Below are 23,086 nucleotides of genomic sequence, written 5' to 3'. Positions count from 1 at the left end.
CCGTCACCACGCTGGTCGTCAAGGGAACCACAGGTAAACGTCGGTCAGACACGGAGCTGGGCGCTGAGCCGGCTGTAGGGAACGGGCTGACAGGTGTGTTTGTGTCTCAGGTGTGTCCAGTCTGGGCACAGGAACAGGAAGCGTCTCCACCATCGCCACGCTCGCCAACCAGGTTACCACAGCAACCGCAGCAGCCGGACCAAAACAGGTAACGAGACTGAAGGCTCGGTACTTTAGTAATACTGCAGTTTTGTCTCTGCACTGTACTACCGTAGTAATTGGGTCTTGGTGTAACCAGTTATTTCCTCAGAGAACTTCTGCTGGGTTAGCTCCGTTGGTAGAGCAGGCGCACATATACAGTACAGGCCAAAAGTTTGGACACACCTTCTCATTCAATGCGTTTCCTTTTTATTTTCATGACTATTGACATTGTAGATTCTCACTGAAGGCATCAAAACTATGAATGAACACATATGGAATTATGTACTTAACAAAAAAGTGTGAAATAACTGAAAACATGTCTTATATTTTAGATTCTTCAAAGTAGCCACCCTTTGCTTTTTTATTAATAAGGGAAATAATTCCACTAATTAACCCTGACAAGGCACACCTGTGAAGGTAAAACCATTTCAGGTGACTACCTCATGAAGCTCATTGAGAGAACACCAAGGGTTTGCAGAGTTATCAGAAAAAGCAAAGGGTGGCTACTTTGAAGAATCTAAAATATAAGACATGTTTTCAGTTATTTCACACTTTTTTGTTAAGTTCATAATTCCATATGTGTTCATTCATAGTTTTGATGCCTTCAGTGAGAATCTACAATGTAAATAGTCATGAAAATAAAAAGGAAACGCATTGAATGAGAAGGTGTGTCCAAACTTTTGGCCTGTACTGTATAGAGCTTTACTACGGTGGCCCTGAAGTGCAAATCATAAAACACAATGGCAAATAGCAGAGGTGTCAAACTCAGTTTCCCAGAGGGCCACACTGTAAAATAAGAAACACATCAAGGGCCAGACATGTAGAGTTTATTGACATGCTTTTATTTAAGAGGAAAAAAGTCAAATATTTTGACTGTATTATTTGCATGTCTCATATAGGCCTACTGTAGTCTTCTCACTTACATTCGGGGCCTCATAAAGCCCCCCCAAAAAAATTCTGCAAAAAAGTTCCTCAGCCAGCGACAAATGCGTTGGAAAACGGCTGGGGGAAAAAAAAAGTGTCAAAACATGAAACTTCCGAAAAAACGAAGGTTAATGCAAAGTGCCTAAAACATTGTGGGGAAAAAAGCACATACACTGGCGGAAAAGGCATCAAAAATGTAAAAAATAAAAATAAACAACAAAAACTTTGGACAAAGCGACAAAAACTAGGTGGGCCTAAATTTATTGCGAACCTAAATATAAATGTAGCCTCGTGAGATCGTCCTGATCTGGCTGAGCTCCAGTTCTCCCCTCGCAGATCAGTCTGGCATCGTGAGATAGAGAACATTTGGAGCCGCTCGCCAAACGACCGACCAATCAGCGTTGGTTTTGAGGTGGTTTAGGTGGTGATAGACAGATGGTTTATCCAATCAGCTAACCAGGATTTTCAGACAGCGGTTTGGGAACCTGAAATGGTGTTTTTTTTATTCCTAAATTCTCGTTACACAAACGGCAAATATATCCTTTACCGACATGTTGCTAGCTTGCTAAGCTAACGAGCTATGCTTTGCCTGCAGCAGCAGCAGCAGGGGTAGCCTGGCTTGTGTTTGTATGTTCATACGCTTCGTTGATCTGATTGGTTGATTTGGCCCGTCTATCACCAACTATAGGTGGTGATAGACAGATGGTTTATCCAATCAGCTAACCAGGATTTTCGCCCCTTCCCAAAAGTTCTCCAACGGTAAGTTCCCAGATGGATATGCCGAGCAAATAGGAAGCGATCCATCTGGTGGAGTCAGGTTAATTGAAATGCGGGCTGGATCAAAACCTGCGAGGGGCCAGATTTGGCCCTCGGGCCTCGAGTTTGTCACATGTAGGTGCTTTTCCGTGTTTTTCACCTCTCCTTCCTGTTAAAAGACAGACAGTCCTTCTGTCCAATCAGGAGGTTCCGTCCTCTGGTAGGTGGGCTCTACCTTTTCCGGTAGAAGTTAATGCTGTTGTGTTTTATGATTTTGCTGTTGTGATTTGCACTTCAGGGCCACCGTAGTTTACTCCTCGACGCAGCAGCCGCAGGTTCGACTCCGACCTGTGGCCCTCTGCTGCATGTCGTTCCCCCTCTCTCTCCCCTTTCATTTCGTCATCTGTCCTGTGAAAATAAAGGCCCTAAAAATGCCCCCGAAAATATTAATTAAAAGAGAATTTTTGCTGTAAATTGTACAAGCATGAAGCAACCCTCAAATATGTTTCATTCGGCACCAGGTTAGTGTTTACATTAAGAACTGACCTCCCAAAAAGTTTGTTGAAAGGACTTTTAACTTATCCATCCATGGTTAAAAGGCTGATCGATTACCGGATTTTATGAATGGAGATGGAGAAGTTGGGTTTTATTCGTAGAATCGGTTGTTTTAACCCAGCCCTAGCAGTAATGCTGCAGTTTGGTCTGTGCAGGTGACTCTGATCACGACTCCGAGCGGTGCCGAGGCTCAGCCGCTGGTCCAGGATCTGCCCGTCACCTTCATGGCTTCTCCTACGTCAGAAGAACCTGCCAGTAGTACTACTGCTACTACTGCTACTACTACTGCAGCAGCAGCAGCAGCAGCAGCGGGAGAGCAAGGAGACACAGCGGCTGCTACAGGTACAGAGACTTCTTCCACGAGCTCCAGTTATTCCAATATTAAAGCCATTTTAACTTAATTTCAGAACTGATGTTATAGAAATAATATCTACAATATGCACCCTACTATTCATTTAGAGGTGCTTCTGCTGGAGCGGTAAGAGCCCTGTTAATCGGCACGAGTGACAAGTACATTTTAAATCCTTAATCTTTAAAGGTGCAGAATGAGTTTCTGCGTGGTTTCAGCGCAATTTCATTTTTGTCTCAAGTCGTAGGCCTTGATCCGCTAGCTGCCTGTCCCCTGAACACAGACAATACAGGGGTCCTAGACGTCAAGCAAACACTAGGGGCGCAGGATAGGCACCAAAATACAACAAACAACATTCCAGCCAATATCCCAATTTGATAAATTGATATATGGAAGTGAATAATTAAAAATTCCATTTATTATTGTTGAAGGCCTTAAAGTGCCCATATTATGCTCATTTTCAGGTTCAAAATTGTATTCAGAGGTTATATCAGAATAGATTTAAATGGTTTAATTTTCAAAAAACACCATATTTTTGTAGTACTACTCCTCTTTTCACCCTGTGTGTCGAGCTCTCCGTTTTAGCTACAACTGTAGCATCATGCAACATCTTTGTTGGGAGTCGCACATGCTCAGTAGCTAGGTAAGGACTACTAGCCATTCAGAAGCACTTTGTTTTTATTAAGGAGAGGATGACCGGGGCCATGTATTGCGAGATTTTGGGGAACAACCTCCTTCCCTCAGTTAGAGCATTGAAGATGGGTCGAGGCTGGGTCTTCCAACATGACAATGAGCCGAAGCACACAGCCAGGATAACCAAGGAGTGGCTCTGTAAGAAGCATATCAAGGTTCTGGCGTGGCCTAGCCAGTCTCCAGACCTAAACCCAATAGAGAATCTTTGGAGGGAGTTCGAACTCCGTGTTTCTCAGCGATAGCCCAGAAACCCGACTGATCTAGAGAAGATCTGTGTGGAGGAGTGGGCCAAAATCCCTCCTGCAGTGTGTGCAAACCTGGTGAAAAACTACAGGAAACGTTTGACCTCTGTACTTGCAAACAAAGGCTACTGTACCAAATATTAACATTGATTTTCTCAGGTGTTCAAATACTTATTTGCAGCTGTATCATACAAAGTTAAAAAAAAATCATACTTTGGGATTTCTGGATTTATTTTTTTTAGATTATGTCTCTCACAGTGGACATGCACCTACGATGACAATTTCAGACCCCTCCATGATTTCTAAGTGGGAGAACTTGCAAAATAGCAGGGTGTTCAAATACTTATTTTCCTCACTGTATATAGCACAATAAAGGAAAGGGGGAAAAGCCTAAAAGCATAATATGAGCACTTAAAGTGTTTCTTATATATTATAATAAGGCTTCATAACATTTCAGTCAACTAAAGTCTTTGTCATAGCCTATACGTAGGCTACGTAGCCTCTTTGTTGATGAAATATAGACTGAGTCAGGTGTGTTGATGATGTCACTCTGATGATGCTGCAGTGACGCAGGTGTGCTCCAACCCGCCCTGCGAGACGCACGAGACCGGCACCACCAACACCTCCACCGTCGCCACGGCGACCATGGGCGGCAACGGCAGGGTGTGCTCCAACCCGCCCTGCGAGACGCACGAGACCGGCACCACCAACACCTCCACCGTCGCCACGGCAACCATGGGCGGCAACGGCAGGGTGTGCTCCAACCCGCCCTGCGAGACGCACGAGACCGGCACCACCAACACCTCCACCGTCGCCACGGCAACCATGGGCGGCAACGGCAGGGTGTGCTCCAACCCGCCCTGCGGGACGCGCGCGAGACCGGCACCACCAACACCTCCACCGTCGCCACGGCAACCATGGGCGGCAACGGCGGGGTGTGCTCCAACCCGCCCTGCGAGACGCGCGAGACCGGCACCACCAACACCTCCACCGTCGCCACGGCAACCATGGGCGGCAACGGCAGGGTGTGCTCCAACCCGCCCTGCGAGACGCACGAGACCGGCACCACCAACACCTCCACGGTGGCGTCCGCCAGCATGAGCCAACAGCTGCAGGTGAGTAACTTGCTAAACGTAATGTGCAAAATAATAATAAAAAAAAATAAATAAAAAAATAGGACTAAAGACGATGTGTGTGTGTGTGTGTGTGTGTTTAACTATATTCGTGGGGTCAAATAACCAGGAGTCCAGTATCCTTGTGGGGTCCCGACAGCTTTATGGGGCCAAAATGCTGGACCCCACGAGTTTAAAGGGCTGTTTGAGGGTTAAGACTTGGTTTTACGATTAGGGTTAGAATTAGGTTATTGTTGAGGTGAGGTTAAGGGTTAAAGCTGCAGTAGGTAAGATTGTGAAGAGCCAGGACTTTGCCAACAGATTTGAACATCGACAACTTCTCAGTCCCTCCCGCCTTTCTGCTGCAGCCCAAACCGTCTCCTAAGCCCCGCCCACACAACGGAGTTTGACAGAACTGCCGGCCGGCATGTCAGACAACACGTTCAATAACTAAACACCAACACAACGTTAACTTTACTCACCAACAGTAAAACGATGCTAACTAGTAGGCTACCGTTAGCCATTTCAGCATCACATCAGACCGACCACTGTGCTAACGTTACTATCATGCTCACCAACGTAGCTTTGTGGACTTCCGACTGCTAATAACCAAGTGAAAGATAAATCATTCGTGGTAATTATGTTACCTGTTGAGAGGAAATGTGGCTACGTCTGCATCGTTCTTCAGATCTTTAAAATCCTGCAGCTCACGCCACCTCTGAAAAGCCACTCCATTATTCACGGAGTTTTGGAAAACCTTTCTGCAGCTCGGGAGGGGGGAGGGGAGAACGCTATATATGCGTGTACGTGCCTGAGCAGTGATTGACAGGCAGATAGACCACCCCTGTGGCCCTGATTGGAGAAAATCGACCGGGAGCGGTGGAATTTTGCCAATGACACTACAGGCTGTAGGAGGTGCCAGAGGAGCTGTCTACTGCATCTTTAAGGTTAGGCATTTAGTTGTGATGGTTAAGGTTAGGGTAAGGGTTAAGGTTAGGCATTTAGTGGTGATGGTTAAGGTTAGGGTAAGGGTTAAAGTTAGGCATTTAGTTGTGATGGTTAAGGTTAGGGTAAGGGTTAAGGTTAGGCACTTAGTTGTGATGGTTAAGGTGAGGGTAAGGGTTAAGGTTAGGCATTTAGTTGTGATGGTTAAGGTTAGGGTAAGGGTTAAGGTTAGGCACTTAGTTGTGATGGTTAAGGTTAGGGTAAGGGGCTAGGGAAGGCATTATGTCAATGACAGTTCCCCACATAGCCTGACAAGCCAGCCAGGGTCTGGGAACTCACCATTGGCTGGGCTCGATCCGAGGGGCGGGATAAACGGTTGTCTTTCAAATTCCCTCTGCGCTAATAGGATAGAGCTACAACCAGGCAGAGCAACGAAGAAGGTAGTGGAGCTAGTTGATGGATTCAACTTTTGTCGTATCCAGTCGGCAAAACTCCGAACACATCTTCCTTTTTTAAGAATGATTTCTGTGCCGTTCTTTGTTCTTTTCTCAAAGAAAAGCTGAACTCCAAGTCTTCCAGAAGTCCGCTGTTCACCACCAGCAGCAGTAGCCATAAGCCCCGCCCACCGACTCTATACACGATGTGATTGGCCTGACCAAAATTTGGTTTTTGCAGCTTGAAAGTCAACGGACAGTGCCTAGACCCCCCCTGGCTGCCAAATAAATTTGCTGCCACTAGGGGGAGTCTAGATTTCGAGGCTATTCCCCACAAAGATAATGCCACAAACCTGTGTGTAAGGCTGAGCAATTTTATCGATTCTGCGATATAAATCGATATTTTTTCCCCCAAGAAAGTATAGATTTTTATGCCGTGAGTATCGATACATAAGTCCCATTCAAATCCCCCGTGTTTACCCCCGTTCAGGAAGAGCGATTTGGTCAGCCAGCCGCTAGTGTCGCTGTAGAGCAGCCAACGTCAACTGGCCCGCCGTCAAAGCTTTTAGTCTGGCCTCCAGAATAATCAGGAATTCACAAAATGTAAAGAGGAAAAACTGTGTTCTGTTATTTATCATTTCAAGCATTTAGAGCAAAAACCCAGCCCCCTGTATTTACATCTCTATTCACATGCCGGGATTTAGCCTATAGCCTACAGCGATGCCCGAGTGTGTGCGTTAAAACACACACACAGCTGAGCCGAGATGTGTGTGTGTTGAAGGTTAAAACACGCAGCACCTGACTGGGAACGATACAGAGTTACCAACGGCGGCTGGGGCAGATGAACTCACGCTGGTCTCTTTTCTGTAAATAGGCTCCAATTAAACCTTCGTGAGTAGAAAGTCAACACTTATCAACGCACTCACCTGTGTAGACCGGCATCAACATGTAGAAAGTGATATTTCAGTCTGCTCAGTCCACCGCGCTGTTTTACATTAAACACAGCTCTACTCTGCAAATAGCGAATTTTTACAAACAAGCTAAAACAAAAGCTGGCTATTTGTAGTCTAACTGTTTCTTAGGTTGCCGGGAATCTGGACATTTGGACAAATTCTTGTAAACCTCACAAACCAAACTCTCCGCTAGAGCGGACAATCTGGAGCTACTTAATATGCACGTGAATGACGCGATCGTTATGTTTGAGTGATGATGAGGATGAGGATGAGGATGATGGTTGTATTATTTTGCAACAACATCGTTTCATTGCAAATGAGGCATACATGACGAGTGCGTAGTCATTCATCATTAAAGCTGGGCTTTTGGCTTTTCCACGTCAACTTTTCGCTTCAGCCTCTTTGACAGTGACATGTTTACCTGACAACAGCCTCTCTTTCTGCAAGCATTTTCCACCAATCAGGATGCTGCATACTACAATAATGTTTCCATAATCACAGACTAACCATCACTCCTCAGTGAACTGCCTCCTAGTCTGAGATCTTTTTCTAGTTAAAGAGCCAGTTATCATTATGGAGTTTCCATGTTTTTTAGGAGTTTGCTCACACTAATACATGTTAAAAAATAGTAACATTAATTCAGTAAGAAAGTGAAAATTTCAAACAACAATAGGCGTAATTAGTATTAGGTATAAATTCATTTTATTTTCTTTATTTGAAAGTCCGGCCGCCAGAGTGCTTAGAAAAATTCTGAAAAAAATGTAGTTGATGATCCCTGCTGTAGACTCTCGGTCCAGTCAGAGACATATATTGTGTAATTGTAGTTGATGATCCCTGCTGTGATCCATATATTGTGTAATTGTAGTTGATGATCCCTGCTGTAGACTCTCGGTCCAGTCAGAGACATATATTGTGTAATTGTAGTTGATGATCCCTGCTGTAGACTCTCGGTCCAGTCAGAGACATATATTGTGTAATTGATGTTTTCAGTTCAATTCATTAAATCCAAGTAAATGGAACACTCACAAGATGTCACCAAAATCACTCGGTCCCCTTTAAATCTTTCAGAAAATGATGTAAGTGTATCGAAATATATCGAATCGTATCGTTGGCTGAATATCGTGATATATATCGTATCGTGAGCTGAATATCGTATCGTGAGATTAGTGTATCGCTACAGCCCTGCGTGCGTGCGTGCGTGCGTGCGTGCGTGCGTGCGTGCGTGCGTGCGTGCGTGCGTGCGTGCGTGTGTGTGTGTGTGTGTGATCTGAAATTGTAATAGCCCTGTAAAAATAAAAGATGAATAAAGAAGATGCAGTGACAAAGTGGCCCATGGCGTGTTGTTGAATGTTGTCGTCTCTCCACCCAGCCGGCAGCTCTGAGCGGAGCCACCGTCTGCTCCAACCCGCCATGCGAGACCCACGAGACGGGAACCACCAACACTGCCACCACAGCCACGGGTAAGCCCCGCCCACACACCTGACCAGGGTCCCAAATTTACTTTGTGTGTCCACCAGCCAGATGGCTAGTTAATGTTCAGATTTTACCGGCCACACTGTTAGATCACCAGTAGGGCTGTCCTCGACTAAAGAAATTCTTAGTCGACTAATTGATTAGTTGATTTAATTGACAGAGCTGTGCGCTTTGAGAGGTGGTTAAGACTAGAAAAGCACAATATAAATGTAGTTAATTAACCATCTGTAAAACTGAGTTTCTCCACAATTAATCCTGCAAAAGCACCACTTTAAATCTTGTGTTTCTAGGAAATAAGTCATTAAGCATGAATAAGCATAAAAAATGACTAATCGACTAAAGAAATCTTAGTTGACTAAGACGAAAACGACCGATTAGTCGACTAATCGACTAAGAGGTGGCAGCCTTAATCACCATTGTTTGTTTTTTTATTTTTGGCTGCTGAGTGAAGCAAATCTAACAGCCACGTGCATATTTGACCAGAGCCGGCCCGACCCATAAGCGAACTAAGCGGCTGCTTAGGGGCCCCGTGGCTACCAGAGGGGCCCCAAGAGAGCTTGAAATGTCCCACAACAGAGCTCATAACAGAGCCGGTCTATTTAAAGATAGTGTTGCTACTAATAGGTCTCACATTAGTCTTTTAAATGCTTATTTGGACATTATGAGTGCTTAAACTAATATTTACAATAAGCAAGTTGGTTTAGTGCCAAGTGCAGTGGCAACGTGATACAATGTGGAGAGTCTCCCAAACCAAATCCTGCTTAGGGCCCCCCTAAAGTCTAGGACCAGCGTTGTATTTGACCACCCTTTGGCTGGACGCGACGCTCAAAAACAGTAGACGTGGAAAAGTCATGAAGGCGGTAAATTCCTTGAACGCTTTTGAAAAGCTAAAAAAAAAATTGGTAAAATCCTAAAACATTCTTTGAAAAGTCATGAAAGTAGAAAATGCCTTGAAAGTCGGGATGCACTGAATCCAGGATTCGGCTGAACCCTACGCTTGCACCAGCCGCGCTACGCTGGTCTCCGTAGTGACGGCGCCGTTGATTACGGGAGGTGTTTACGTAGGTGGAGCGTTCAGCAGGCTGTGAGGAAGTGGACATGGAACTTTTTTTTAATCCAAATACAGTATAAATAATTTGGATGTTTAACAATCTTTGTTGCACACTGCACAGTGACTTTTCACTTAGAGAAAGGGTTTGCCTTTGCAATTTTGTTAATGTTGATGCACTTTAATTAAATACAATAAATATATATTTTTAAAATATATTTACAGTTTGCAGTTATTTTGTTTTTAAAAATCGAATTGTAAATCGAGTTTTTTATAAAAAAAAACAAACAAATCGCCCAGCTCTACATGGAACTGGTGAGCAGAACAAGTTGTAGTTGTTTGGCAGAACTTTCAGTCAAAAGAAGGTCATTCAAGTCCAGCTACATGTTCAATCTGTTCAATGGTGATTGGTCCGGTGGTGGCGAGGACACACAGCAAAGGGCCGCAGGTCGGACTCGAACCCGTGCCGCTGCAAAGGACTCAGCCTACATGGGGTGCACGCTCTTACCGGGTGAGCTGGAGGCCGCCCCACGTGTGGGAATCCTGATAATCAATGGTATAGAAGTGTGATTGGTAAAAGAGGCAGAAAGAGAAATGCAACCAGCTGAATATTCATATTTGAATGTTTGCCCGTAATCTTTAGCATCGCGGCGGTGTCTGCGTTCAGCAGGAAGTGACGTCACTTCCTGTCCTCTGTTTGTGCAGCTCAGCAGAGTGGAGACGGTCCGCAGGGAGACGCTCCTGACTCGGCTTCCTCCTCCTCTGACCAGGCCTCCTCCTCCTCCTCCTCCTCCACCACAGCCAGCCAGAGCAGAGCTGTCACCACGGTTACACAGTCCACGCCCACCCCTGGGCCCTCCATACCTGTAGGTGACACACACACACATGCGCACAGACACACATACAGATGCACAGACATACCCACACACACACACGTGTACACACACACACACACACACACAGACAGACTTGCACACACACTGACACTCACACACACGCACACACACAGAGACTCACAGACTCACGCACACACACACACACGCTGACACACAAACACGCACACATGCAGACGCACACACAGACACATGCATACACAGACAGGCACAGAAACAGACGTGCACACACACAGATGCACACACACGCACTCGAAGACAGACACACACCATCATCGCATCATCATCTCTGATGTCCCATGATCCCCTCTGTCTCTATCTGTCCGTGTTCAGGCTATCTCCTCATTGGTCGGAGATGACAAGGCGGAGTCCTCAGAGGCAGAGGCTGTTGCCACGGTGATGGCGGCGGCCGCAGAGGAGGGGGAGGAGCCTATGCAGACGGCAGTGTTACAGGTTCACATGGAGGACAGCGAAGCAGCGGCACAGGTACACACACACACACACACACACACACACACACACACACACAAAAACCTGCAAAAGTCCTAGAATCGTGTCGTGGTATTAGTAGTCAGTTAGTTAGTCAGTTAGTTAGTCAGTTAGTTAGTCAGTTAGTTAGTCAGTTAGTTAGTTAGTCAGTTAGTCAGTCAGTTAGTTAGTTAGTCAGTTAGTTAGTCAGTTAGTTAGTTAGTTAGTTAGTTAGTCAGTTAGTTAGTTAGTCAGTTAGTTAGTCAGTTAGTCAGTTAGTTAGTTAGTTAGTTAGTTAGTCAGTTAGTTAGTCAGTTAGTTAGTTAGTTAGTCAGTCAGTCAGTTAGTTAGTTAGTCAGTTAGTTAGTCAGTTAGTTAGTTAGTCAGTTAGTCAGTTAGTTAGTTAGTCAGTTAGTTAGTCAGTTAGTTAGTTAGTCAGTCAGTTAGTGTAACTTCATACCACTAAATAACAGTTGAAGTATACAGTAGAGATGCACCGATAGAGGGGCCGGTGACCGGAACTGGCCGGTTTTCAGGTGCTCGGCCATTTTTTTAGTAAGTAAGTAATAGCACCTTTCACAGACAAGAAGGGTCACAAAGTGCTTTACAGAAGGAACAAATAAAAGAAACAACAACAAATAAAATACAATACAAAGCCATATTGCTAACTGAATGGTTGTCTAAAAAAGATGTGTCTTTAGGTGTTTCCTAAAAGTTTCAGCAGCACCACTTTAAATCTTGTATTTACCATAAATGTTCTCAGAAGTTTCTTGGAAATAAGTAATTAAGCATGAATAAGCATAAAAAATGACTAATCGACTAAAGAAATCTTAGTCGACTAAGACCAAAAAGCGACCGATTAGTCGACTAATCGACTAAGAGGTGGCAGCTCTTGTTAAAATTTTAGTGTGATATTAGATGTGAAAAGGAGGAAATGGTTCTAACATTGACCTTTTAGATGTGTGTGAATGTCCCACACCAGGAGTCATTTATATAGTTCTTTTATGTAGTGATCCGTTATCTGGTCAACACATGTTCTATTAAAGAGAAAAGATAGAAAATAAATATTTGCGTGTGCTGTGAAGTGGTTAGAAAAAAATGAAATCCGAATCAGCCAAAATCGGTGCCGGGCTAACTCAAAGAAAATCTGAATCGGCCTAGACAGTTGTAATCGGTGCAGCTCTAGTATACAGTTATGTTTGGGTTATATGTTGTGAACATAGGTCATGGAAGTGGAATTATGGGTCCTTTTAAAAAAAACTCGTAGGAAAAGTTTGGAAAAAGATTTTAAATGTAGTCCGTGAAACTGAGCGGGGGACACTGTCTCTCAGATGGACGGTCTTCCTCAGGAGCTGATGTCATCAGAGGGGGACTCAAGTGAGGCGGTCTCCGGGGCGACCACGACGACCCTGATGGTGACGGGACTGACCGCGGATCAGCTGGCTGTTGGCGCGGCAACGGAGGACGCCGTTCAGCAGGCGACGATACAGGCGGTCCTGCAGGCAGCGGGGCACATCGGTGAGACACAGAGATGGATGGAGAGAGAGAGAGGGAGAGGGAGGGAGGGAGGGAGAGGGAGGAAGAGAGAGAGGGAGAGGGAGGGAGAGAGGGGGGAGAGAGGGAGAGGGAGGAAGAGAGAGAGAGGGAGAGGGAGGGAGAGAGAAGAGAGAGAGGAAGAGGGAGGAAGAGGGAGGAAGAGAGAGAGAGGGAGAGAGAGAGGGGGGAGGAAGAGAGAAGAGAGAGAGAGGGAGAGAGATTGAGAGGGAGAGGGAGGAAGAGAGAAGAGGGAGAGAGAGAGGGGGAAAGGGAGGGAGAGAGAGAGAGAGAGAGGGAGAGGGAGGGAGAGTTTTGTTTTGGAATACACCAACTGTCTGTATATATGAAGATGGCTCCGGGAGATCTTTGTTTACATGAACGTGTCGGTCGGTTGGTGTGTCTGTGTGTGTGTGTGTGTGTGTGTGTGTGTGTGTGTGTGTGTGTGTGTGTGTGTGTGTGTGTGTGTGTGTGTGTGTGTGTGTGTGTGTGTGTGTGTGTGTGTGTGTGTGTGTGTGTGTAGGAGGCGGGGCAGTGGACCAGTCCGTCCCCATCGTTCTGACCCAAGCGGAGCTGGCTGCTCTGGTCCAGCAGCAGCTGCAGGACGTCCACAACCAGCCAGACTCAGCCGAGCCAGAACCTCAGCCCAGCGGCGTGCCCACAGGTAGACCGGAACCAGCCTCTCAGAGACCCTCTGGTCCCGGGTCAGCTACTGAACCGGGTCACAGGTCTCAGACACACTTGGTGCTTAAAGGAACACGCCGACTTATTGGGAATTTAGCTTATTCACCGTAACCCCCAGAGTTAGACTAGTCCATACATACCCTTCTCATCTCCGTGCGTGCTGTAACGCTGTCTGACGGCTCCAGCGGCATCAGGCCAGCACTGAACATGCAGGTGAATGGTTCCAGTAATCCTACCGCTCCGAATAAGTGACAAAATAACTCCAACATGTTCCTATTTACATGTTGTGATTTATAGAGTCACAGCGTGTACAAAAAAACAACCGTAACATGAGACACAGCCATCTTCTAACAGTAAACAAACCGGAACTATATTCTCAGGCGGAAGAATATAGTACTTGGGCGGAGTGATATGCTCGCAGCAAGCCTGTCTGAGAATATAGTTCCCGGTTTGTTTACTGTTAGAAGATGGCTGTGTCTCATGTTACGTTGTTTTTTGTACATGCTGTGACTCTACAAATCACAACATGTAAATAGGAACATGTTGGAGTTATTTTGTCACTTTTGTCACAATTCGGAGCAGTAGGCTAGTTGGAACCAGTTACCTGCAGGATCTGTGCTAGGCTAAGCTAATGCTGGAACCGTCAGACAGCGTTACAGCACGCACTGAGATGAGAAGGGTATGTATGGACTTGTCTAACTCTGGGGGTTACGGTGAATAAGCTAAAGTCCCAATAAGTCGGCATGTTCCTTTAACTACACTAAATACCATTGGCGGGTTTGAAAAAGCATATTTTGTTTAAAAGATCGCCAAAGAACCCAAGTCAGTGTGCCACTTACCTTATAAAAAAAAGAAGATAATAAAGTTGTTGAACCCTCCTTTGTGTTTCCCAGAAGGCCTTGCTCCAGCCGACAGCCTGAACGACCCGGCAGCAGAGAGCAACGGGCATGAGCTTGCGTCGTCGGCGGTGACGAGCGCCGTGGCACGACTGGCCAGTACGTTTGGCCCCGCCCCCCCTCTGACGACCGGGGCCGTGGTTAAGATTCAACCTGCCGCCGCCGAGGCAACCAATGGCGTCGCAGCAGCTGCAGGGGTGAGAGACGCAACAGCAGAGGGCAGAATGACATGCTAACAACACAGCAACAACATGCTAACTGTTTGTTTGTGTGTGTGTGTGTGTGTGTGTGTGTGTGTGTGTTTGTCTGTATCTGCGTGTGTCTGTGTGTGTGTGTGTCTGTGTCTGTGCGTGTGTGTGTCTGCGCGTGTGTCTGTGTGTGTCTGTGTGTCTGTTTGTGTGTGTGTGTGTGTGTGTGTATCTGCGTGTCTGTTTGTATCGGTCTGTCTGTCTGTGTGTGTGTCTGTGTCTGCGTGTGTGTGTGTGTCTGTATCTGTCTGTGTGTGTCTGTGTCTGTGTCTGTCTGTGTCTGTTTGTGTGTGTGTGTGTGTGTCAGAGGGTCCAGGTGACATCATCGGTGAAAGACAGTCAGTGGTACGACGTCGGCATCGTCAAGGTTACCAACATGGTGGTCACACATTACTACGTCCCCTACGACGACAACATGGCTGACGTAAGACCTTCAGATCTTCTTCTGTTTATATTTATTTTAATCTGTCAGTGAATTTGGGGGGGTATGACTCGGGTCTTATAGTTACTGATGATGTGTGTACCTACAGGATGACTCGTGTGTGTGATAGTAATTGATGATGTAAATGGACTGTTCTTATATTGTCGAACTAATAAGAACTATAGTAGTTCTTACGTAGACTTACGTAGCGCTACAACCATACAAGGTGCCACCTGCTCATCAGATAAACACTCGCACACATTTACACTCCGATGCGCAACTCGGGGTTCAGTGTCTTGCCCAAGGACACTTCGACACGGGACCGCAAGGCCAAGGATCGAACCACCAACCTTCTGATTGGCAGGCAACCACTCTACTACTCAGCCACAGCCGCCACTGTATCTGCGCGTGTGTGTCTGATGTAATTGATGATGTAATTGATGATGTGTACCTACAGGATGACTCGTGTGTGTGTGATAGTAATTGATGATGTAATTGATGATGTGTGTACCTACAGGATGACTCGTGTGTGTGTGATAGTAATTGATGATGTAATTGATGATGTGTGTACCTACAGGATGACTCGTGTGTGTGTGTGATAGTAATTGATGATGTAATTGATGATGTGTGTACCTACAGGATGACTCGTGTGTGTGATAGTAATTGATGATGTAATTGATGATGTGTGTACCTACAGGATGACTCGTGTGTGTGTGATAGTAATTGATGATGTAATTGATGATGTGTGTACCTACAGGATGACTCGTGTGTGTGATAGTAATTGATGATGTAATTGATGATGTGTTTACCTACAGGATGACTCGTGTGTGTGTGTGTGTGTGTGATAGTAATTGATGATGTAATTGATGTGTGTGCCTACAGGATGACTCGGGTATGATAGTAATTGATGATGTAATTGATGATGTGTGTACCTACAGGATGACTCAGGTATGATGGTAATTGATGAGGTAATTGATGATGTGTGTACCTGTACCTGTACCTGTGTGTGTGTGTGTGTGTGTGTGTGTGTGTGTGTGTGTGTGTGTGTGTGATAGTAATTGATGATGTAATTGATGTGTGTACCTACAGGATGACTCGGGTGTGATGCCGGACTACACCCAGATGAGGAAGGTGGAGCTGCAGCCGGGGACGGCCTATAAGTTTCGCGTCGCGGGGATCAACATCTGCGGCCGTGGCGCGTTCTCGGAGGTGTCGGCCTTTAAAACGTGTCTTCCTGGTTTCCCCGGAGCGCCGTGCGCCATCAAGATCAGCAAGGTGAGACACATTTCCCTGTCTGTGGTGTGGTAAAGAAACTGCCGCCCTAATGAAGTGGACGCGCTGGGTGTGTTTCGATCGGCCTAGTAGTTCCACCGCTAAGTGGACCGCACCGGGCATTAGGCCGTGTTAAAGTTTGGAACCGTAGGGAGCAAAGATGCTCCGTTCAGGGAACTGTGTAGGAAAGAACTGAACAACGCAGGCTTTTCTGGTGTTACAGCGAAGTCTGTGACCCCGATGGAATGCGTTTGTGTAGAGCTGTTCTGCCTGCCCAACGTGGCATCGTTAATTTGCGTAAACATACACGACACTTTCCTAAAGCCAAATGTATTACCTGCAGACCTATAGGTAACATGTATTACCTACAGGTCTAGGTAACATGTATTAGCTGCAGGTCTAGGTAACATGTATTACCTACAGGTCTAGGTAACATGTATTAGCTGCAGGTCTAGGTAACATGTATTACCTGCAGGTCTAGGTAACATGTATTACCTGCAGGTCTAGGTAACATGTATTACCTGCAGGTCTAGGTAACATGTATTACCTACAGGTCTAGGTAACATGTATTACCTACAGGTCTAGGTAACATGTATTAGCTGCAGGTCTAGGTAACATGTATTACCTGCAGGTCTAGGTAACATGTATTACCTACAGGTCTAGGTAACATGTATTACCTACAGGTCTAGGTAACATGTATTACCTGCAGGTCTAGGTAACATGTATTACCTGCAGGTCTAGGTAACATGTATTACCTGCAGGTCTAGGTAACATGTATTACCTACAGGTCTAGGTAACATGTATTACCTGCAGGTCTAGGTAACATGTATTACTTGCAGGTCTAGGTAACATGTATTACCTGCAGGTCTAGGTAACATGTATTACCTACAGGTCTAGGTAACATGTATTACCTACAGGTCTAGGTAAAATGTATTACCTACAGGTCTAGGTAACATGTATTACCTACAGGTCTAGGTAACATGTATTACCTACAGGTCTAGGTAACATGTATTACCTACAGGTCTAGGTAACATGTATTACCTACAGGTCTAGGTAAAATGTATTACCTACAGGTCTAGGTAACATGTATTACCTACAGGTCTAGGTAACATGTATTACCTGCAGGTCTAGGTAACATGTATTACCTGCAGGTCTAGGTAACATGTATTACCTGCAGGTCTAGGTAACATGTATTACCTGCAGGTCTAGGTAACATGTATTACCTGCAGGTCTAGATAACGTGTATTACCTGCAGACCTATAGGTAACATGTATTACCTTCAGGTCTAGGTAACATGTATTACCTGCAGGTCTAGGTAACATGTATTACCTGCAGGTCTAGGTAACATGTATTACCTACAGGTCTAGGTAACATGTATTACCTGCAGGTCTAGATAACGTGTATTACCTGCAGACCTATAGGTAACATGTATTACCTTCAGGTCTAGGTAACATGTATTACCTTCAGGTCTAGGTAACATGTATTACCTACAGGTCTAGGTAACATGTATTACCTGCAGGTCTAGGTAACATGTATTACCTGCAGGTCTAGGTAACATGTATTACCTACAGGTCTAGGTAACATGTATTACCTACAGGTCTAGGTAACATGTATTACCTTCAGGTCTAGGTAACATGTATTACCTACAGGTCTAGGTAACATGTATTACCTACAGGTCTAGGTAACAAGTATTACCTACAGGTCTAGATAACGTGTATTACCTGCAGGTAAAAAGTACCCCTAGGGGGACACGTACCCCCTGCAGTCCTCCAGAGTACCCCTAGGGTCCCCTCCAGTCTGTTAAACTCTGTGCTTGTGGTTCTGCAGAACCTGGACGGGGCTCAGCTCACCTGGGAGCCCCCGGCCGTCACGTCGGGGCAGATCACGGAGTACTCGGTGTACCTGGCCATCCAGTCCAGCCAGGCGGCCGCCTCCGGTTCTGGCCCGGCCCAGCTGGCTTTCATGAGGGTGTACTGCGGCCCCAGCCCTTCCTGCCTGGTCCAGGCCTCCAGCCTCGCCAACGCCCACATCGACTACACCACCAAGCCCGCCATCATCTTCCGAATCGCCGCCCGCAACCAGAAGGGCTACGGGCCGGCCACGCAGGTCCGGTGGCTCCAAGGTGAGAATGATCAGAACCAGACGGCACAGAATTAGGGGACCACTAAGGTCTATATAAAAGAGACTTCAGATACAGTATTAGGGGACCACTAAGGTCTATATAAAAGAGACTTCAGATACAGTATTATGGGACCACTAAGGTCTATATAAAAGAGACTTCAGATACAGTATTAGGGGACCACTAAGGTCTATATAAAAGAGACTTCAGATACAGTATTATGGGACCACTAAGGTCTATATAAAGGCAGTCAAAAAACACCATGTCATAGGACCTTTTTTTTAAGTTCTACTTCTGCACGATTCTTTGCGGAGAAGTTCAGCTTGACAGACTTGTCGATAAATCTACTTATTGATTAGTCGACTAAGAGTTTCTTTAGTGGACGACAGCCCTAGTTGGTAGTTTGTGGTCCTCTGATCAAACCCCTGAATGATGATTATTGATGAATGATTGTAATAATGATGTCGTCTCTCTTGTAGAAAGCAGTAAAGATGCCAAAGCAGCAGTGAAGAGACCCGGAACTTCTCCTGATGCGTAAGAGCCCATTACATCTACTCACATGAAGACAGACACTGTTTATATACAGGGTTGGGCATCGTTTAGGGTTTTCCAACACCGGTGTTAAAGCGATACTTTTGAAAACGCTGCGGGTGTCATCGACATTAAAGAACAGCTTGTTTATTGCGGAGGCCATATTGTCAAATTTTTGTGATTTATTTCAAATGTCAGCTGTTGATAGCCTAGAAATCTAGACGCCCCCTAGTGGCAGCAAATGTATTTTGCAGCCAGGGTTGTCCAGCTCGCGAGCTGGTTGGGCCAATCACATCGTGTATAGAGTTGGTGGGCGGGGCTTATGACTTATAACAAATTCTGCTTCTGTGGGAATTTCTGAGCCTAAAAGTCGACAAATCTGCCAAATTCTGCTTGAATTGAGTCGCGTATTTGCTACACCGGCCGGATTAAAATCTGCGAAGGGCCCGGGTTGAGCACACGGGCCTCGAGTTTGACACACGTGGCGTAGAGGAAGTGGTATCTTTACACTCTATAAGGTGTTTGTTTTTTCATGATGTGTGAACAAACATAAACCTGCAGGAGATAATTTTTTCCTACTATGGCCACGCCAAGACCCGCCCTTCAATAGCATCCAGACACTGCTATTGGCCAGGCGTCGATGCTTACACAAGATAGGTCCTATCCCCTGACCAATCGGCTGTCCTAACCATAACCCCTCGAGGTCAAAGCCTAACCTCGACCAATCGAGCTTCTTCGTAGGGCGGGTCTTCGAGTGGCCATAGTAGGAAACAAAATGTGGTGACCTGCAGTGTGTTTTAAATCTCATTCATGTTTTTTTTTTTTTTTTACATTTCTGTCTTTTTAGTAAACCTGTCGGACCAAAGAAGTTCAAAACCGACCAATAGGAGGAGCCGACCTTCTGCTGAGGACTGTGATTGGTTACAGTTGTCTTAAGCTCCGCCTTGCAGCTGGTTGCCGCGTCTACAGGGAGGAAGAGGAGGAGGAGGAGGAGGAGGCAGGGCTCTGACAAAATAAAAAAAGACTTGTAGGATATTTGTACATTATCAGCCAATCAGAACTCTTTTCTTCCTCGTCATGGAGACGGCGAGGGGTGGAGCCAACAGCTTTTCATCTTCTAGTGGAACCAATAAGGTTTGAGTTTAATAAATGTAGAAGTAGCCCTCTGACGTCATGATAAAGGTCAAAGGTCACGGTGCTGTCGGGGAGGGGGGCGGAGTTTAAACCAGCTCTGCTGTAAATTATTTTCCTTTTCTGTAGCATCAAAATATTTAGGTTTTTTCCTCTTTTTTTTGTAAACGTCTGTTAGAAAAAAAAAAAAAAAAAAACAGTTCTCTCCTTTTTCTGTGATTTCTTCTTTTCTGTTGAAGTGCTTGTTGTTGGCTGCAGTGACGGAGCTCTCCCATTGGTCAGTTTGTCTTATCAGGGGAAGTTAATAACTTTTTCCAGGTTTTTGAAAATCAAACCTGTTTGTGAATATTCTCCGGAACAATAAAGATTTTTAGAGCATTTTTTTTTTTTACCAGCTGTGTGGAGTCACTTCCTGTCATCAGATAATCCCAAAAAAGGTGGTTTCTATTTTCTATTTAAAGGACCTCGCCAATCTATTGGGACTTTGTCTTATTCCCCGTATCCCCCAGAGTTAGATGAGTCCATACATACCCTTCTCATGTCTGTGCGTGTCCTCTGTCTGACGCACCCACCGCTAGCCTAGCTTAGCACAGATTCTGGAGCTAACCGGCTCCATCTAGCCTAGCTTAGCACAGATTCTGGAGCTAACCGGCTCCATCTAGCCTAGCTTAGCACAGATTCTGGAGCTAACCGGCTCCATCTAGCCTAGCTTAGCACAGATTCTGGAGCTAACCGGCTCCATCTAGCCTAGCTTAGCACAGATCCCGGAGCTAACCGGCTCCATCTAGCCTAGCTTAGCACAGATCCCGGAGGTAACCGGCTCCATCTAGCCTAGCTTAGCACAGATCCCGGAGGTAACAGATCCCGAGGCTAACCGCCCATCTAGCCATCTAGCCTCTAGCCTAGCACACAGATCCCGGAGGTAACCGGCTCCATCTAGCCTAGCTTAGCACAGATCCCGGAACCGGTAATCTAGCCTAGCTAAGCCATCTAGCCTCTAGCCTAGCTAAGCACAGATCCCGGAGCTAACCGGCTATATCTAGCCTAGCTAACAGATCACAGATCCCGGATCTAACCTAGCTATATCTAGCCTAGCTAAGCACAGATCCCGGAGCTAACCGGCTATATCTAGCCTAGCTAAGCACAGATCCCGGAGCTAACCGGCTATATCTAGCCTAGCTAAGCACAGATCCCGGAGCTAACCGGCTCCATCTAGCCTAGCTTAGTACAGATCCTGGAGGTAACCGGCTCCATCTAGCCTAGCTTAGCACAGATCCTGGAGCTAACCGGCTCCATCTAGCCTAGCTTAGCACAGATCCTGGAGGTAACCGGCTCCATCTAGCCTAGCTTAGCACAGATCCTGGAGCTAACCGGCTCCATCTAGCCTAGCTTAGCACAGATCTTGGAGGTAACCGGCTCCATCTAGCCTAGCTTAGTACAGATCCTGGAGGTAACCGGCTCCATCTAGCCTACTGCTCCCAATAAGTAACAAAATAATGCCAACATGTTCCTGTGATTTGTGTAGTCACCACATGTACAAATAACAAGGTCACATGACACACAGCCATCTTCTAACCGTATACATACTGGGAACTATATTCTCAGAAAGGCAAAGCACTGCTCCTCACCACAGGGCTTCTCAGGTGCTGCGAGCAAATCACTCCACCCAGGTAACAGAGAGTAGCAGAGCTTCGCCTTGTGAGTCTGAACCTGGCTTAATCCAAAATTCACATTTCTGTTCTGGAAATGTATGCAAAATAAACATATATTTAATAAGTCAATGACTCATTTGCATACGAATATACACACACAGTTTTAGAAAACTTGTAATACAAAAAATGAGTGTCTTAATGTCAGTAATCAACTGAAGAAGTTTTATGGTGATATCTACCGTTGTATTAGTTTAAATATTTTTCCTATTCACCTGTAGCGTCTCCTCCTTAAAACCTGCAGCGTTGAAGTCGGTCCAAGAAGCGAAGGGTCGGCCCGCGAAGTCTCGCCAAGTCTAATATAATTCTCATACTTTTTATATATATATACTGTACAGGCCAAAAGTTTGGACACACCTCATTCAATGTGTTTCTTTATTTTCATGACTATTTACATTGTAGATTCTCACTGAAGGCATCAAAACTATGAATGAACACATATGGAATTATGTACTTAACAAAAAAGTGTGAAATATCTGAAAACATGTCTTATATTTTAGATTCTTCAAAGTAGCCACCCTTTGCTTTTTTTGATAACTCTGCAAACCCTTGGTGTTCTCTCAATGAGCTTCATGAGGTAGTCACCTGAAATGGTTTTACCTTCACAGGTGTGCTTTGTCAGGGTTCATTAGTGGAATTATTTCCCTTATTAATAAAAAAGCAAAGGGTGGCTACTTTGAAGAATCTAAAATATAAGACATGTTTTCAGTTATTTCACACTTTTTTGTTAAGTACATAATTCCATATGTGTTCATTCATAGTTTTGATGCCTTCAGTGAGAATCTACAATGTAAATAGTCATGAAAATAAAAAGGAAACATAGTCAATGAGAAGGTGTGTCCAAACTTTTGGCCTGTACTGTAAATATCATTTTAATACTTTCACCCAGGAAACGCATGTTCGTTCCTCTGCAGTGTTTAAATCCAAACCACGACCTTTCCCCATATCTTAACTTGTCGTTTTGGTGCCTAACTAACTGTCTGTGTAGCTAGCTGTAACGTTATATATATATAACTACGCCGTCTCACCAGTAAGGACAGCGGGGCATCTAAAGACATTAAAGCAAGGCTGGGAAAGGCTCAGGGTGCCTTCTCCCAACTCCGTCTTATCTGGACATCAAAACAATACAGCCTTAAAGGTCCCATGACATGCTGCTTTTTGGATGCTTTTATATAGACCTTAGTGGTCCCCTGATACTGTATCTGAAGTCTCTTTTATATAGACCTTGGTGGTCCCCTAATACTGTATCTGAAGTCTCTTATAGACCTTAGTGGTCCCCTGATACTGTATCTGAAGTCTCTTTTATATAGACCTTAGTGGTCCCCTGATACTGTATCTGAAGTCTCTTTTATATAGACCTTAGTGGTCCCCTAATACTGTATCTGAAGTCTCTTTTATATAGACCTTAGTGGTCCCCTAATACTGTATCTGAAGTCTCTTATATAGACCTTAGTAGGCCCCTAATACTGTATCTGAAGTCTCTTATATAGACCTTA

General features: G+C 45.3%; 1 protein-coding gene across 1 annotated transcript in view; it reads left to right on the top strand.

Moving 5' to 3' along the window:
* Window positions 1–20,271, top strand: part of hcfc1b (host cell factor C1b) — a 46,519-nt gene extending 26,248 nt beyond the window's left edge. Inside the window, 16 exon segments of the mRNA XM_028583136.1 lie at window positions 1–33; window positions 111–208; window positions 2,592–2,778; window positions 4,286–4,590; window positions 4,593–4,835; window positions 8,534–8,624; window positions 10,391–10,551; window positions 10,912–11,064; window positions 12,378–12,564; window positions 13,103–13,243; window positions 14,157–14,356; window positions 14,715–14,831; window positions 15,918–16,103; window positions 17,928–18,222; window positions 18,699–18,753; window positions 19,598–20,271. The exon segment at window positions 1–33 is cut by the window's left edge and continues 103 nt beyond it. Coding sequence (XP_028438937.1) covers window positions 1–33; window positions 111–208; window positions 2,592–2,778; window positions 4,286–4,590; window positions 4,593–4,835; window positions 8,534–8,624; window positions 10,391–10,551; window positions 10,912–11,064; window positions 12,378–12,564; window positions 13,103–13,243; window positions 14,157–14,356; window positions 14,715–14,831; window positions 15,918–16,103; window positions 17,928–18,222; window positions 18,699–18,753; window positions 19,598–19,637 — 2,492 coding nt within the window. The 3' untranslated portion in view covers window positions 19,638–20,271.
* Window positions 20,272–23,086: the final 2,815 nt, after the last annotated feature.

The sequence above is a fragment of the Perca flavescens genome, chromosome 7 (assembly GCF_004354835.1).
Source record: "Perca flavescens isolate YP-PL-M2 chromosome 7, PFLA_1.0, whole genome shotgun sequence".
NCBI lineage: Eukaryota > Metazoa > Chordata > Actinopteri > Perciformes > Percidae > Perca > Perca flavescens.
Note: the sequence above shows the minus strand (reverse complement) of the source record. Positions and strands in the feature narration are given on the sequence as shown.